Source organism: Centruroides vittatus, unplaced genomic scaffold (genome assembly GCF_030686945.1).
Source record: "Centruroides vittatus isolate TY-2023 unplaced genomic scaffold, ASM3068694v2 contig_19, whole genome shotgun sequence".
Taxonomy (NCBI): Eukaryota; Metazoa; Arthropoda; class Arachnida; order Scorpiones; family Buthidae; genus Centruroides; species Centruroides vittatus.
The window spans coordinates 3,238,234-3,254,031 of record NW_027121169.1 but is presented as its reverse complement, the minus strand read 5'-3'; the positions used below and the strand labels follow the sequence as shown (position 1 = coordinate 3,254,031).

General features: G+C 28.1%; 1 protein-coding gene across 1 annotated transcript in view; it reads left to right on the top strand.

Annotated features, from left to right (window-relative positions):
- LOC136970155 (transient receptor potential cation channel subfamily A member 1-like) overlaps nucleotides 1–15,798 on the top strand; it is a 41,740-nt gene that overhangs the window by 9,939 nt on the left and 16,003 nt on the right. The window contains 11 exon segments of the mRNA XM_067264560.1: nucleotides 5,180–5,336; nucleotides 5,923–6,098; nucleotides 8,107–8,217; nucleotides 8,292–8,403; nucleotides 8,545–8,642; nucleotides 12,695–12,931; nucleotides 13,354–13,554; nucleotides 13,621–13,793; nucleotides 13,868–14,032; nucleotides 14,107–14,221; nucleotides 14,416–14,585. Of these exon segments, the coding sequence (XP_067120661.1) occupies nucleotides 5,180–5,336; nucleotides 5,923–6,098; nucleotides 8,107–8,217; nucleotides 8,292–8,403; nucleotides 8,545–8,642; nucleotides 12,695–12,931; nucleotides 13,354–13,554; nucleotides 13,621–13,793; nucleotides 13,868–14,032; nucleotides 14,107–14,221; nucleotides 14,416–14,585 (1,715 nt within the window).

Sequence of the window (15,798 nt, the reverse complement as noted above, 5' to 3'; positions counted from 1 at the left end):
GAATTTCTTTTTTTCATATCTTGTATGAATTTTTATCCAAAATTCGGTCAAATATTTATATATCTTTATCAGTTTTATTTCTTTTTTGCTTATTTAAGTGTGTGGAGAACTGCAGAAATTGTATTTTGGGCGAATATTTTGAGGTTTATTCGCTAAAAATGTAAATAAATGCTTGTGAAATTAAATGTTATTTTAGGAATGATCTTTAAATATATCTGCAATTTGATGCGGTTTATATGAGTTTTATCACGAACTTTACACAAAAAATACATTAAAATATTAAGTTTTAATAGATATTTTATTTAAAGTAAGGTTTTATTAAGCTTAAAATGCTAAAATATTTAATATTTAAAATTTAAAATGATAAAATTGAGTTGTGGATGTAAAGAAATGGTTTCAATATAATTTCCTGTAAGTTGAAGTTTACGTGATCATATTAATGAGCACAATTTTAATTAAAACAATCAAATACATATAAAATTTTGCACGTATCTATAGAAGGTTATAACAAAATTATTATATAAAAATTTTACTATAGTTTTCATATAATTATGATATTAATATAAAGAATTGTCATTTTTAAATCAACCTGTAGATCGCGAGCTATTAATATCAGTTATATAGTATTATTTTGCTTTATATTATAAAACATTTTATAATTATTTTAATAAAATAAAACTTATGACTTTATTTAATAAATGATTTAACAGAAATGTAAGCTTTTGACGTTTAATTAAAGAAATTTCCTTGAATTCCTGTTTACTAATCACTAGGATCCCATTAAAATTAAGACAATCGTACAATTAACCATTAAATACAATTATAGAAAATTTAAATGTTTTTATATATTTTATGTTAAATATTTTATAAAATTTTATAATTATATAAATTAATTTTTTACAGTTTTTTCTATATAATAACAATATTTTTATATTTAAAGTATATCTGTTTAAAATAAAGTTGCAACATCATAAGCAAGGAATTCTGATACTTTGCATGCAAATTGTAACAAATTTTAAAGATTATTTATATACTTTTACATTAAATTAGTTAAATATACGTTAAAAATCTTTAAGTATTTAAAATTTACATGTTTATAACCGTTTTAATTTGAACAAAATCAACCTTTCTAAGACGATACTTGTAGAAGAATGCGAATTTATCCTGGAGTTTTGCTTAATTTCTCATTTATGATCGCATTTATACGCCTATATTGTTATAATATTTCTTTCTATGCTTGTTTTCTGAGAGAATTTTATCTATATTTTTATCATTTAACCAAAGAATTACATTCTTTTTTGTTAGTTTAATAGTAAATACAATTATAAAATAAGATTAATATAAAGATTTATGATTAAAATATTCAAAGTAATCAAATAAGTAGGTAAATAAATCAAATAAGCTAAGAATCAAAGACTTTTATACAGAAAATTGGACCTTTATATATTGACAGTAGTTGAAGGATAATTTATTGAATAACTATCTTTCTAGGTTGCTTATGCTTAACATTTTTGACATATTTTGCAAAATGTGCATGTTTATGGTAAATCTAAATTAAATATTGAGTAATGTTTACTCCTTTAAATATTATATCAATAAAAATTTTGTAGAAGAATCTATACTAACTTAAGTTACCAACAAGTAGATCGCGACTCCCAGAAAGATCAAAACTGTATTTTTTGTATTCTAAAACTGGAAATTTGAAATATAATTTGTCAAAATTTTTTAATTCACAATATTCTATTAATTCACGAGAATTTGAATATTGTATTGAATAATCAAATGTTTTTTTATAGAAAATATTTTTCAAAAGTTAGTGCCTATTCTTCATCTTCATATATTTTAAACACGAAAATGGATAAATTATAATAGACTGTTGATTATTTTTTTTTAATTTTTAATTTTATAATTCTTCTAAAAATTATTTAATATTTAATAGATTTAATTTAGTAAACAAAGCTTTATTTTGATAAGTATAGCAATTTCTATAATCAAATTATCACTACCTCTATCTTCATCTGTTAATCCTGTAAGCCTCGAAAGATGCATATATTTGTAAAAAAAAATATGTAAATTTACATTTGTAAAATCAATTTTCAGAGCTTAAAGCAAGGAAAATTGCTTATTTTATAAGATTTATAAAAGCTAAGAATTCCAAGAAATTAATTAGGATTTAATGTTACTCTATGAAAACTATTTGAAAAATTGTCACCTTATATTAGCTTTTCTTCCTCTTCATTGATCTTATAAGTGTTGATAGTTGCATAAAGATACGAAAAACAATTTTTTAAATAAATTTTAAAGGATTAAAACAAAGTTAATCATGCATTTTTAAAGATTTTTTAACATAAAACATCCAAGAATTTCTCTAAATAAATCATAGTTTTTATATAGAGTAGCATCAAACCATCTGAGAAATTGTGACATTATATGGTATTTTCATTAGAAATTTTTATCTTCTTAGAACTATTATAAAAATCAATGGATGAAGAAACATAAATCAACGCCAGTACTTAAAAGCAAACATCATTTTTCATCAAGTTTTCTCGATAATTGCATTTCATACAAAAGCTTGGTCGACTTTTTTCATTAATTGACTTCTTTTCAATCATAAAAACGAAATTTTTACATTAAAAATACCCTTTACCATATTTAGTAATACATAATTAGAGATAAATACTGTTATCTTTAAAGTACTTGATTAAAATATATTAGTTTTGCTTATAAATTTAAATTGTTCATCGTTCATATGTATACAAAAAATAAGAAGACGATGGAATCTGAATATGAATATCATGTTTGCTCTCATCTTATATAGAGTAATTTTAAAAGTGAATACACAGTTTGTAAGCCGTATAATTTACTAGAAATAATAAATTTAGTATAATTTTTATTTAAAGGAAGAAATGTAATGTAAAATTTATTTTCAGTGAGATTATTCTGTCATCAGCTTGATGTTTATAACTTTATTACCACAACAATTCTTTAAATATATGTTTAATGCTGTTATCAATGATACATATATTTACGTGAAAATGCTTAAAAACTGTATTAATATGTAATTATTTAATGCTTTAAAAATAAAGATTTTGAGCGTAAATATTAACTATATACTGTTGAAAATAAATTTGTTTAAATATTATTTTATTTGTAAATTATTTTAGAATTTATCAATTTATGTGTAATAACTAAACTAACATATGATGTACAATAAGATATTACAGGTTTCTTTCATGTTTAAATAACCCCCCTGTAACAAGGATTTTTTTCCTTAGTACAATAAAGAATTGATTGATTGATTGATTATTTTAGACTTTATTTTTGTTAATATTTTTACCTTATTTATGAAAATTGTTAATGAAATGAAACTTTCCATATTATTAATCGGTATATTATTATTCAGTTTGTTTTTATATAATTAAAATTTACTTAGTTTGATAGATATTTTATTTTATTGTTATAAATTTAAACTATTAATATAATTACTAATCTAAGTTTAATATTAAACGAAATGTTAAGTCAAAACCGATATATTATATTCGTATTATGACTAAGCTTTGAAGGCAAAGCACGCTTTACCGGGGCAGAAGCGCAACGTATGAGATAAAATAAACAGAATTATTTATTTTACTATGAAAATGTTTTTTTCACATGAAAATATGTAAATATTTTATTAAATAATTAATAAATTATGTATAAAATAACTGAAATGTACAGCACGTGAGTTCATTTCTGTAAGTACAAAGGATGAAAACTAAATTTTATATTGATAAACTGTTTATTACTAAGAGCAATTTATAAGATGTATGCTGATTGATTTAAATAAACTTTAAACCAGTTTATAAGCGAATTATAAAGATGGTTAATAAACACGAAGATGAACATGCGACATGATTCAGATCATAAATTTCTCGTTTATTTTTAGTCGCACATTTTTATTAAATAATTAAAATTCTACTGAATATATTTAAATTTAAGAATGAAAATTCAAATAATTAATAAATTTTAAATGATAAATTGTATAAAAACATCTCTAGTAAATTTTATTGAAATTACATTATTTATGTTTAAATTTTTAATAATATTGAAATAATAATAATAACAACATTTTTATTAATTATTACAAGTTTAAAATAAATTTTTAAATTTTTATTATTTATTTAAACATTAAAAGTTCCTAAAAACTATTTTCTTATAATTTTAAAACTTTTACATTCGTTTCTTTATTAAAATTAAAGAATAATTTTTATATAAAAATTAAATATATTTGTATAAAAATTAAACAAACATTTTTATGTATATATTTTTTTTATAAATTACATTAGTAGAAACGAAGAAAAATTCAGTTTATCAACAAAGATAATATATACATTACAGGAAGTAGCGTAAATAACGTATAAGAACACATTAAGGATATCAAAAAATAGTACTTTTATCAGAAGGATTAAGATTAGTAATACGGTTACAGAAATATACCGCCAAGAGCTAGAATTTCATATTCTCTTCCAGAATGTAGAGTAAATTTATAATCAATTTTTAATATAATAATTACATTTTGGTTTACCATCTTTCAATGTAACATTACTTACATTGTCTTCTTAACTTTAAAAAGTTAAATAAGAATATTTCATAACATTACATTTTTTGATTTATATTTTTATTTTTTTCATATCTAAGAATGTCAAGTTTGATGTGTACATCAGCATCCTATCCATTTTCATCTATGACTCTGGTATTATTCATAGCCTGTTCCTTTTTCTTTTCAATTATCATTTTCATTTTATTCTGCTTGTTGTCTTCGTATTGTGATTATTTAGTTCGTATGAAGGAAGAATTAACGCTCTCCGTAACAGAATTAAATTTCTTTCATGCATCTCCTTTATACAGCTCCTTCATATTCTGTTACTCCTTCAGTTCCTGTCTCTTTCTTCATATTATGGTTCTGTACTTCTTTTAGCTTCTCTTCTTTCATATCCTATTTTCTCTGTTCTTCGGATCCTTTTCTTGCTCTTTTTCACATTTTTTTCTGTTTTCTTTCTATCCTCTTTTTACTCCTTTTTCTCCTTTATATGTCCCTTCTTCAGTTCTTCACTTCATTTCGAATTTAAAATATTACTGTTTAATTAAGAAATTTTTTTGAAACAACGTATCAAAATTATATTGTGAATTTTTCTTGTAGTTAGCAGAAAGTGGATCGATACGAGAATTCCAAAAATTTTATTTTGAAGACGTAAGCAGAATAGAATTTAAGGACAAACACGGCCAAACGGCTTTACATCATGCTGCCGCTAAAAATCATGTTGGCATCGTGGAATTCATCATAGAGCGTCATGGAGGTGAGTGATTTAAGTTGCTTCTTTTTTCACATTTAATTATGTTTAATATCTGCATGTATTTTAGCATCTCACTATTTCAATTTACGGCTTATTCCATCTTATCCTATTCCTTTCCTTTTATTTTCATTCTGTCCTTCTTCAATCTTTCCCCTCTTTTTTATTCGTATCCCGTCTTTCCCTTCTTCACTTCTTTCCTCCATATTTCGTATTTTATTTCTTTCTTCTTCAATAACTCTTTTCATTACATTCAAATCATGCCCTTTTCTTCTTCCGTATATAATAGACAGAATTTTGATAAGTTAAAGCCAAGAATTTCAACTAACATATTACAACATCCCTTTCAACAGTGCTTTTTTCACCCATTTCTTAATTTTTCCCTTGTTCTTTAATATTTCAACTATCAATATTCTGAAAAATACTAAGAATCCTGATGCTCTCTTGGATCAAAATAGAAGGATTCTTAGATTCAACCTTTCTCTTTGGTCATTTGTATCGTTAAACTCTCCGGCATCCAATTATTGATTTTCTTTATCAGTGTATATGAATTTATATGATTCAATTTACGTATATTTTGTGTTATTTGCAGGTATTGACATGAAAGACAGTCAAGGAAATACTGCACTACACGTAGCAGTTTTGAATGATTCTTACGAGACCTTGAAATGTCTTCTTAAGTACGATGCAGATTCAACTCTCCTCAACAATGATTTGAAAGCACCAATTCATCTCGCTACAGAGTATAATAAAGTGAGAATACTTGAGGTAAGTGCTTTTACTAGTCAATAATAATAAGCATCAAAAATCTTAAATTACCATATTAATTATCTTCAATATCTACATGGATTGCCAAGGATAACAAATAGACTCGATTATGGATTGAAAATTTACATTAAAGACTAATATTCTGCATGAATATTATGAGTATAATTCTACACAATAAAATAAGAATCATTTGGTTTTAAGAGTTGTTGCAACATGATCGCATAAGTCGCATCGTGTGGCTCATCTTGTAGAAACCATTGATCTATTCACTTTTTCTTAATTCTAAATAGATTAAAAGAGATAAAACTTGAATAATAATAGATAAACAGATATAAATAATCGTAAATCTTCATAAAGATGTTGTTTACATCTTCGTGAATTATGAGCGATAACAATGGATTTGACACTGTGGTCAGCTAATGATTTTCAATAAAATTTAAAATTATTCAAGGAATATCTTCATAGAATTTCATGAGAATTATATTCTGCAGAAGAAAATAAGAGAATTGATAAAAAAGTCTGGATTCGGTACTTCTTGCAACACGATCTCATCTCGCATCAACAAATTAAACCATGTGATGGGATCAACAATTCCCATTTTGCGGTTCAAATTTTTTAAATTTAAATCTACGTTTTTTTTCTTTTTTCGGGTAAAATTTTTTGCATTTTTAAATTACAAAATGATGCTGCAAAATCTTGAAATTGAGCAAAATATGTTTCGAACAAAGTTTTGCAGACCTTTGAAAGTCGACGAACGTCTGCGCCTGCATTACATTTGTGTTTTAATCTGTGAATTATCTCTGAAATCACTTTAGGGTTATTCAATAAAGCATAATATAGACCTAAGACAATTTTTTAAATTGCAATTATGAACATTGGCTGCTACCATAGGCGGGGGTATACAGTACATTGGTGCAGGTTATGCGAAGATTTTTATTCTTGTTATAACAATATTCTGCAGATTATTCTTACGAAAATTATGTAATACGTAATTATGTGTGTAATTAAATGATCTAATATGATTATATGTTACACGAATTGTCCTGTTTTCTAGGAACGTAATCGCAATTGAATCTATAGGAATTAGTACGGTGATTAGCCATAAGGCTTAAGTATAAATAAACAAATACATATTTATATATCTGAAACCTAATGTAATGGGACTTTTCACTTAGATCTGAAGGATTTATAAGGTATAAAAAAAAATAATAGAGTCTAAGACCTACTCTTTTACTTTATATCTTTCACAGTTACTTTTATTAATTTAAATAGTACTTGCATCTACTACTTTAAAGGAAAAATAATATCTTAGATCCTACTAATTTAGAGGGGAAATAGTAGGATTCAAGAAATAATAATAGAATCTAAGGTCTACACGAGACAAAAGAATTGAGTGATGAAAACAAATGAAATGCATCACATGGACGATCTGCCATCCGGGAAAACTTTCTATGGAAACTGACTCCTATTTAAGTGTTAGACACGTGAAAAAACTCGAGAAATTTCACGTGATCAGCCCGTTGGACAGGTACGAATCGCGACTACCTGCCTATCAGAAATTTTTTATAGTTGATTATTTATCATTTAAACGTTTCAATTTATCAATTGATTATTTGTAATTAGTAATTAATTTGTTACTCGTTTAATAATAATTTTATCATTATAAAATGTAATTTTATATAATAATTGCAATGTAAACTTTGAAATTCTATACAAAGTGTTTTGGGTCATTAAAAAGCTTAATTTTCTTAATTTACTACTAAAATTTTATTATTGCTTTTGATAACCTTAAGAGTGGTCCGAAAGCCAGTTAACTACATTAAATTTCTGTAGTCAAATTGTATCAATTTTATATTTTAAACTTATAATTTATGTTCATAGGTGTATCTGGAATACTTAAAACAAAATACAGTTCACTGATTTTAGGGTTGTTCACGTGTCTATGATATATTATTTTATAAATATTTAGTATTTATTTTGCGTTTTTTAATGAAATTTTATATTTTAGGAGTTAGTTAAGCATAAAGAAGGGATAGGAACCACAGTTCGTGGTAGACATGGACGAACAGCGCTTCATATAGCCGCAATTTTTGATAGAGCCGAATGTATACGAATATTGGTAAATATATTATTTAAAATTTTATATTTTAAACTTAAATTATTTCTAATTTTTTAAATTCATTTATTTAAAAGCTGAGCCAAACAGCTTGTTGCCCCAGGATTGCTTGTGATAATGGTTATTATCCAATACATGAAGCTGCTAAGAATGCATCTGCTAATGCACTGAAAGCCCTTTTGGATTGGGGTAAAACAATTATTAAATTATAAGTTACTCTTAATAACACTTATCTATCTATAATGGTTTTTAATCAGTAATGACTCAATTACGTTGATAATTGTTATCTGTAACAAGTTTAATTATACGATTTAATACACACTTTTTAAGGTCAATCAAGAGGTTATGCTAAAGAAGACATGATGAAGTGTTATGATGCTGATGGAAACGTACCTCTACATTCTGCTGTACATGCTGGAGACATTAAAGTACATTTTTCTAGTTTTCATATGCATATAATGTGTATACGAGTAGTATATACTATACATAGTTAGTGCTAAATGGATATCCAAGTACTGGTTTCACAAAGAAGCATCTTGCCCAATCAATTAAATTTTTGGTTGCTGCTTCGAACACAATAAAGTGCTATAAATTAATACACTTGACGGTTTTTCTCATCTTTTATTTAGTTGATACGTGTGAAAATATACACGTTTCGGGCTCCTAAGCCCCTCCTCAGTTAACTAAAATATTAAAAGAGTATACAACACATATATAAAAAATACATAAGTTTTTAAAGATTTATAAAAATATTTTGATTTAAAACATACCTATACATAGGGGAGACCGGGGCTAGTTGTCACAAGGGGCATGTTGTCACAGTGCAAATATCGCCTATATAATCAAAACTGAACGGTCACGTCATCTAGGAGTAGATTCGTTTCCCGCTCACCTACGTCATTACAAAATTCGAATAATATCCGTTGCATTCCGTTAATTAGCGGTTAAAAGATTTACGGCAAGTCGCCTAAATTTTGATGTCATGTTTTGTGCCGTTTGAAAACTTGCAATTAGTTAAATGTGAGTAACAACTGTATTTCCTATTAGGTGGGTTCTTAATGTATATATACATTATGAGCAATCGAATTTTCTATTTTGAAATTAAAAACTATGAACTGATTTGTTAAGAAAGTTCATTTGGAGCAAATTGTCACACATCGAACGGGGCAACTTGTCACTGTGACAATTTACCCCGTTTTGTGTACAATCTTTTTATTAAAAGAGAAGGAAAGCGGTTGACGATTTTTTATCATCATACATTATAGTTTTAAAATTAGAAAGGGGAAAACATTACTCCAATTAGTTTGTTCTTCTCTTTATCCAGATGGTACGAAGTTATAAAAAGAAAACTGATAGAAATGCCCCACCTGAAGACGTTTTACTAAGAGCTGTCAAAGCAGTTAAAAATGATGTTCAGCCAATTTCCATCAGGAATGCTGCAGAGGAATACAATATCCATTACAGAACTTTAGCAAGATTCTGCAACAAAAAAAATAAAAAATAAAAAAATAACTGACGACGAAAAACTTGATTCTGGAAGCTCTACGGTTCAAATGGGTTATAAAAAGAGCAGACAAGTCTTTACCAGTGATGAGGAGTTGGAGTTGGAAAAATATATAAAAAAAGCTTCCGATATTTATTTTGGGTTAACGCCAAAACAAGTACGTAAATTAGCATATGACTATGCAACAGCGCTTAACAAACCGTTTCCTCAAATCTGGAGTGATACCCTAATGGCAGGCTCTGATTGGTTTACAGGATCCCTAAAGAGGCATCCTAGACTATCGATACGAATACCCCAAGCCACCAGTCTATCTAGAGCCACAAGTTTCAATAAGACAAATGTCGATGCCTTTCTCACAAATTTAGGAATTTTATTTGAGCGTTACCATTTCCGCCCCGATGACATTTACAATGTGGATGAAACTGGAATAACTACAGTGCAACGTCCTGATCGTGTTGTTGCTAGAAAAGGATTTCGTCAGATTGGTTCTATCACCTCACCTGAAAGGGGAAAACTAGTAACTATGGCTCTTGCAGTATCTGCTTCTGGAAACAGCATTCCGCCTTTATTTGTGTTTCCTCGAGTACACTTTAAAGACCACATTCTGCAAAATTCTCCTCCAGGTTCTATTGGAACAGCAAACCCATCCGGCTGGATGAAAGAGGAGCAATTTCTAATATTTTTGAAGCATCTCGTTGAAACTACTAAATGTATGTACAAAAGAAAGGCCTATACTGTTATTGCTTGATAACCACGAGTCTCATCTCTCAATTCCCGGATTAAATTTCTTAAAAGACAACGGTGTCGTTATTTTATCTTTTCCCCCACACTGCAGCCACAAGCTCAGCCTCTAGACCGGGGTGTCTTCGGTTCCTTTAAAAAATTTATCAACTCTGCATGTGCTTCGTGGATGAAGACTAATCCAGGGAAATTCCTGGTATCGCCTCTTTAGCACTTCCATTAGCAGTTGTGCCAAATAATATAATATCTGGATTTCGCGTGTCTGGAATTTATCCATTCAACAGAGATATTTTCACCGATCAAGACTTTCTTCCAAGCTATGTCACAGATCGTCAAGATTCGAACAGCCCTGCATCTGCAGCCGAAAACATTTTCATAGAACGATCAAATAACACAAGATTCAGCAACTCATACAGATTCATTTATAATAAATAAATTACTAACCAGTACATGTGCAGAAACTTCAAATCCGAACATACCTTCGACTTCTAGTCTATCTGATATTCCACCAAATGCGAAAACCTTAGTAGCTGCTAAGCCCGTCATGTTCAGTAATTTCTCCGGAGGTTATTTGGCCAATACCAAAGGCAGGAGGAAGAAAGGGTAACCGTCAAAACAGAAGAAAATTCAAGTCTGCTATATTGACAGACACTCCTGAGAAAGACAAGTTGGAGGCACGAAAAAATTCTAAAACCGCAGAGGTTAAAAGAAAAGCGTCTTGAAGACACAAGGCTGCCTCTAGTAAAATAAAGAAAAGACTGACTCATCAGAAGAGGAAGAAGAGACCTTCTGTTTGGTTCATGGTGAGAGTTATAGCCGATCCGAGGAAAAATGGATTCAGTGCACCAGATGTAATAATTGGTCTCACGAGCTATGTACGGATGTATTATAAATCCATTATATGTTTGTTACAACTGTGACTCTGAAGACGATATGTAAAGATTTGAGTTAAGTGTCTTTCGCAGAATAAATAATAAATCAGTAGTCTATTTTCTTTATAGAATTGATACAAGTAAATGTCATATTAGGCATAATTTAACACAATAAAACTTAATTTAACATAAAACTCAGGAAATGTGAAACTTAGGCTACCTGTGACAACATACCCCGTAAACAGTTTTATAAAAAAATTAATAACTATGACAAAAAATTATTGAATGTTCATATATTTATTATAAACCAAATCAAAAGATATGTAGGTGTACACATTTTCACTTAAACCTAAATAAATTGATATTATAGACCCTAAAACTAGAAATGACTAAAAACTGTGACAACTAGCCCCGGTCTCCCCTACACAAGTTTTGCAAGTTAAAGTTACATTATAAACAGCGTATTCACAAGTTCCTTCAATATATCCAAGGCTTTACACGTCAGAGACATCGCAAGTGCACCCTTATATGATATCCTTCCAAGGCTTTATACGTCAGAGACATCGCAAGTGCACTACGACAATTAAGCATACCGATACTCATTCATCCTTTACGTAATATAATACAAATTTGCAAATCGTATAACGCCTATGACAATTTTACAGTTGTATATTTTGTGTTAAGTTATTTAACAGTTTAATATCTATTATTATAAATTATTACATGAACTATAATAATAAAACATTAATTTGTGTATTAATTTATAGCACTTTATTGTGTTCGAAGCAGCAACAAAGTTTACAGCACGGTTTCAGATTATTAAAAGAAAATTTTTGGTTGTTATTCTTCTGGCAGGATGGGTCTTTGTGGAACTATTATTTGGGCATTCTCGTGTGAATATTTGTGTTTGGGCAAGAAACTTCTTTCGTGAAATCAAGAGTGTAGTTGTAGAACTCGATTAACAATACATTTATAAATTTTTCTAACTTACACCACACTCAAAAGCATATTTTATCTCTTTACAATATTAATATTTATATATTTGTTTTATATTATAATTCTTATAATTTAAAATTTGCTTTTTATATTTATTAAAAGTATCCAATTTTACTAGTTACACACACACACACACACACACACACACACAATATATATATATATATATATATATATAATATAGCGCTTTTCTCTTAACTAAGGTGATTACTGAGCGTCTCTTATAACACAATAGAAATAGCGGTTATGTTTTACTATATAATCTTATATAGTTCGTGCTATATCGTAAATAAAGTTAATAAAATGAATTTTTATAAATTTATTCTGACATAAATTGTATTCGTTAGTTGAAAATTGTACATTCTAGGCAGTAAAACTTTGTTTGGAAAGTGGAGCTGTTATAAGTACTCAACAGCATGACCTTTCGACTCCTGTGCATTTAGCATGTGCACAAGGTGCTATGGAGATCGTTAAATTAATGTTCGAATCACAAAACGAGCAAAAATCATCTTGTTTATCGATCTCTGATGCACAGAAGATGACACCTTTACACTGTGCTGCTATGTTTGATCATCAAGATTTAGTGGAATATTTAATTACTGAGGTATAATGCTGTTTTGTTTTAATGATAAATATGCAAAGTGAACCGCAGAGAGTTGGAAAAATTATGTAAAAAGCAAACGTATGTGAAAAATTCTTTAATAAATATATGTCGTCCTTTATGAAATTTATAATATACGAAGTATGAAAGACTTGTTGAGGAAATTGAAATCACAACGTTAATTGATCCGGAAAGTGGCAGTTGAATTGAGTAGGCGTGTTTCTGCTTAATTTTTGGACAAATAGGTATATTTTTTCCAAATTTGTTTCGCTCTAACCATATAATATAGCTATAAATTTCTTACACTCTAACTCGTAAGTTCATATTCGTATGTTATGAATTTTTCAAGCGTCATTATATCAAACTGCGGTTCACCTTGTACGTTATTAAGAATTTTCAACGATTTATGAAACTGAATTTTACAGGGAGCCGATATTACTGCACCAGATAAAGAAGGCAGATCAGTATTACTGTTAGCTGCTGCTAGAGGAGCTTGGAATACCGTTAAAATATTACTAAAAATGGGTGCTAGTATCAGCGATCACGATAATGGAAACAGAAATTTGTTACACCATGTTGTACTCAGTGGAGGATGTTTGAGTGATATTTGTAATGACATAATAAAGGTATACAGTCTAATATTTAATATTTTTGAATTTATGAACATGAAAACATTTCACTTGATCTTTCAGAATACTTCTGAATTGATGGATTTGCTGAACGAAAAGGACTTTTCGGGGTGTACTCCTATGCATTATGCATCTTTAAATGGTCATTTGAAGACTATACAGAGCCTTCTCTATCTGGGGGCTATTATAAATTTAAAAAACAATGAAAATCAATCTCCTTTACACTTTGCTGCAAGGTATAAATTAAGTTTCTTGCATCAAGTACAGTACATGTAATTTATTTAATTTTTTGTTTTGTAAATCTTGGTAGATATGGACGTTACAATACTGTTCGTCACCTACTCGAAACGAAAAAAGGTCACATGATTATTAATGAGATGGACGGCGAAGGTATGACACCACTTCATATTGCATCTCAGAATGGTCATATAAGAGTTGTACAATTGCTCTTGGTTAAGGGCGCTTTATTGCATAGGTATGCGACCGTATATACACCAATTTTATGACAAAAATTGAATAATTTTAAGATAAGTTCTTATATTTTTTTAGAGATCATAAAGGTAGAACCCCTCTACATTATGCTGCTTACAACGGATATACGCAAACGATGGAGCAACTCTTAGCTGTGCACTCACATCTCTTAGATCAAACAGACAGAGATGGTGTAAATTTTAATTTATTTTTCTTATAATAATTTTAAATGCAAGATAACAATGCTATAATTTATGAAAGACATAAATAGTAATTTCTTATATTTAATGTATTTTTATTAAAAATATTGATACTTTCTGCCTTCTATATAAGAACCGAGTTACTTTGATATATAGAGCACTATATAATTTTAAATATTTATTCTAGAATACCGCACTTCACATGGCGTCTTCCAACAATAAAAGCAATGCTGTTACTTTGTTATTGAGCTTAAATTGCAAGATTATAACTAATGGTCAAGATATGACTGCGATAGATTGCGCTCTCAACTATAAACACAATGAAGTGACTATGGCTATGGTGACTCACGTGACTAGGTTGGTTTTTATAATTTAATTATTGCTTAATTAATTAATTAAGAAATTTACTATTTATAATTACATAAATTACATTAAATTTTTAAGAAAAATATATATAGCATTCGTTCCATTCAGAAAATGTAATCGATCTATTAATACAAAGTAATGGATTGTGTCTTGTCACACATAATTTTTAATATAGTTTTTATTAATTTTTTATATGACGTATTGTAATTCATCAATTGTTGAGCAATTCAGAATAAAATATATTAATTGCTCTGCAATTGTTATAAAGTAATATTTATCATCAAGAATTGCTCTTGAACAACTGCAGAACGAATAGGTTTCAAGATCAATTTGTAGAGAAACTGAAAACAGTTTAAAGCATTTTACGATATCACGAAAACCGTAAAATTAAAAAAAAACCGTGTAAGAAATGTGGGATTGATGAAAGATTTTCATAAATTGCTTAAATTTATTTCGAGTTTTTGCAAAGCGAGAAGTTTTGAAATCTTTTAGAAACGTATTTCAAGAAATACAACATTGAATTTTTACTACAATTTCAAAAGATAATGGTAATCAATGTCTTAATATCGTAACAATTAACCGTGTCCTGAAAAATATTTAATTTCGTTAATGAAATAAGCAACTTATAGCAATTTTCTTATAAATTTTGCAGAGAACCACCTATTTGTACAGTACATGTAATTTTTTAAAAATTACACTTCAGTATTCTAAAAAATTGATTGTAGTTTCATACAAACGTATATTTTCTGTATTTCTTACTTTATACAGTCATGACATGTCTCAATCGGAAGTGCAAGTGTGTTGGAGTTATCTGTACTCTTTCGTGAATACCCTGTACCTTCACTGGAATATTTCTTACATAAAATAATATACAATATGGCTCCAACATCAGTTAACCGAGATATATGTTTAGGATTACTTTACGAATGGTTTGAAATAGCCTTAAAATATACTTCAGTTAACTAACTTTCGGGCCACCCTGTATATTATATTAAAGTTTGCTTAATTATTAACATTTCTTGTAAAATCTACGCCTATTTTGTATTTTTTAACCGTCTGATTTTATTATACGAGGTGATCATAATTAAAAAGTAGGTGTTAAAAGCTTTTCGTAGAAAGAACTATCGGGAAAATCGCAATCAATTGATTTAAACACTTTCCTGAGAATATGTTGTTTCGATTTTCGAGAAATAATTTAACTCAA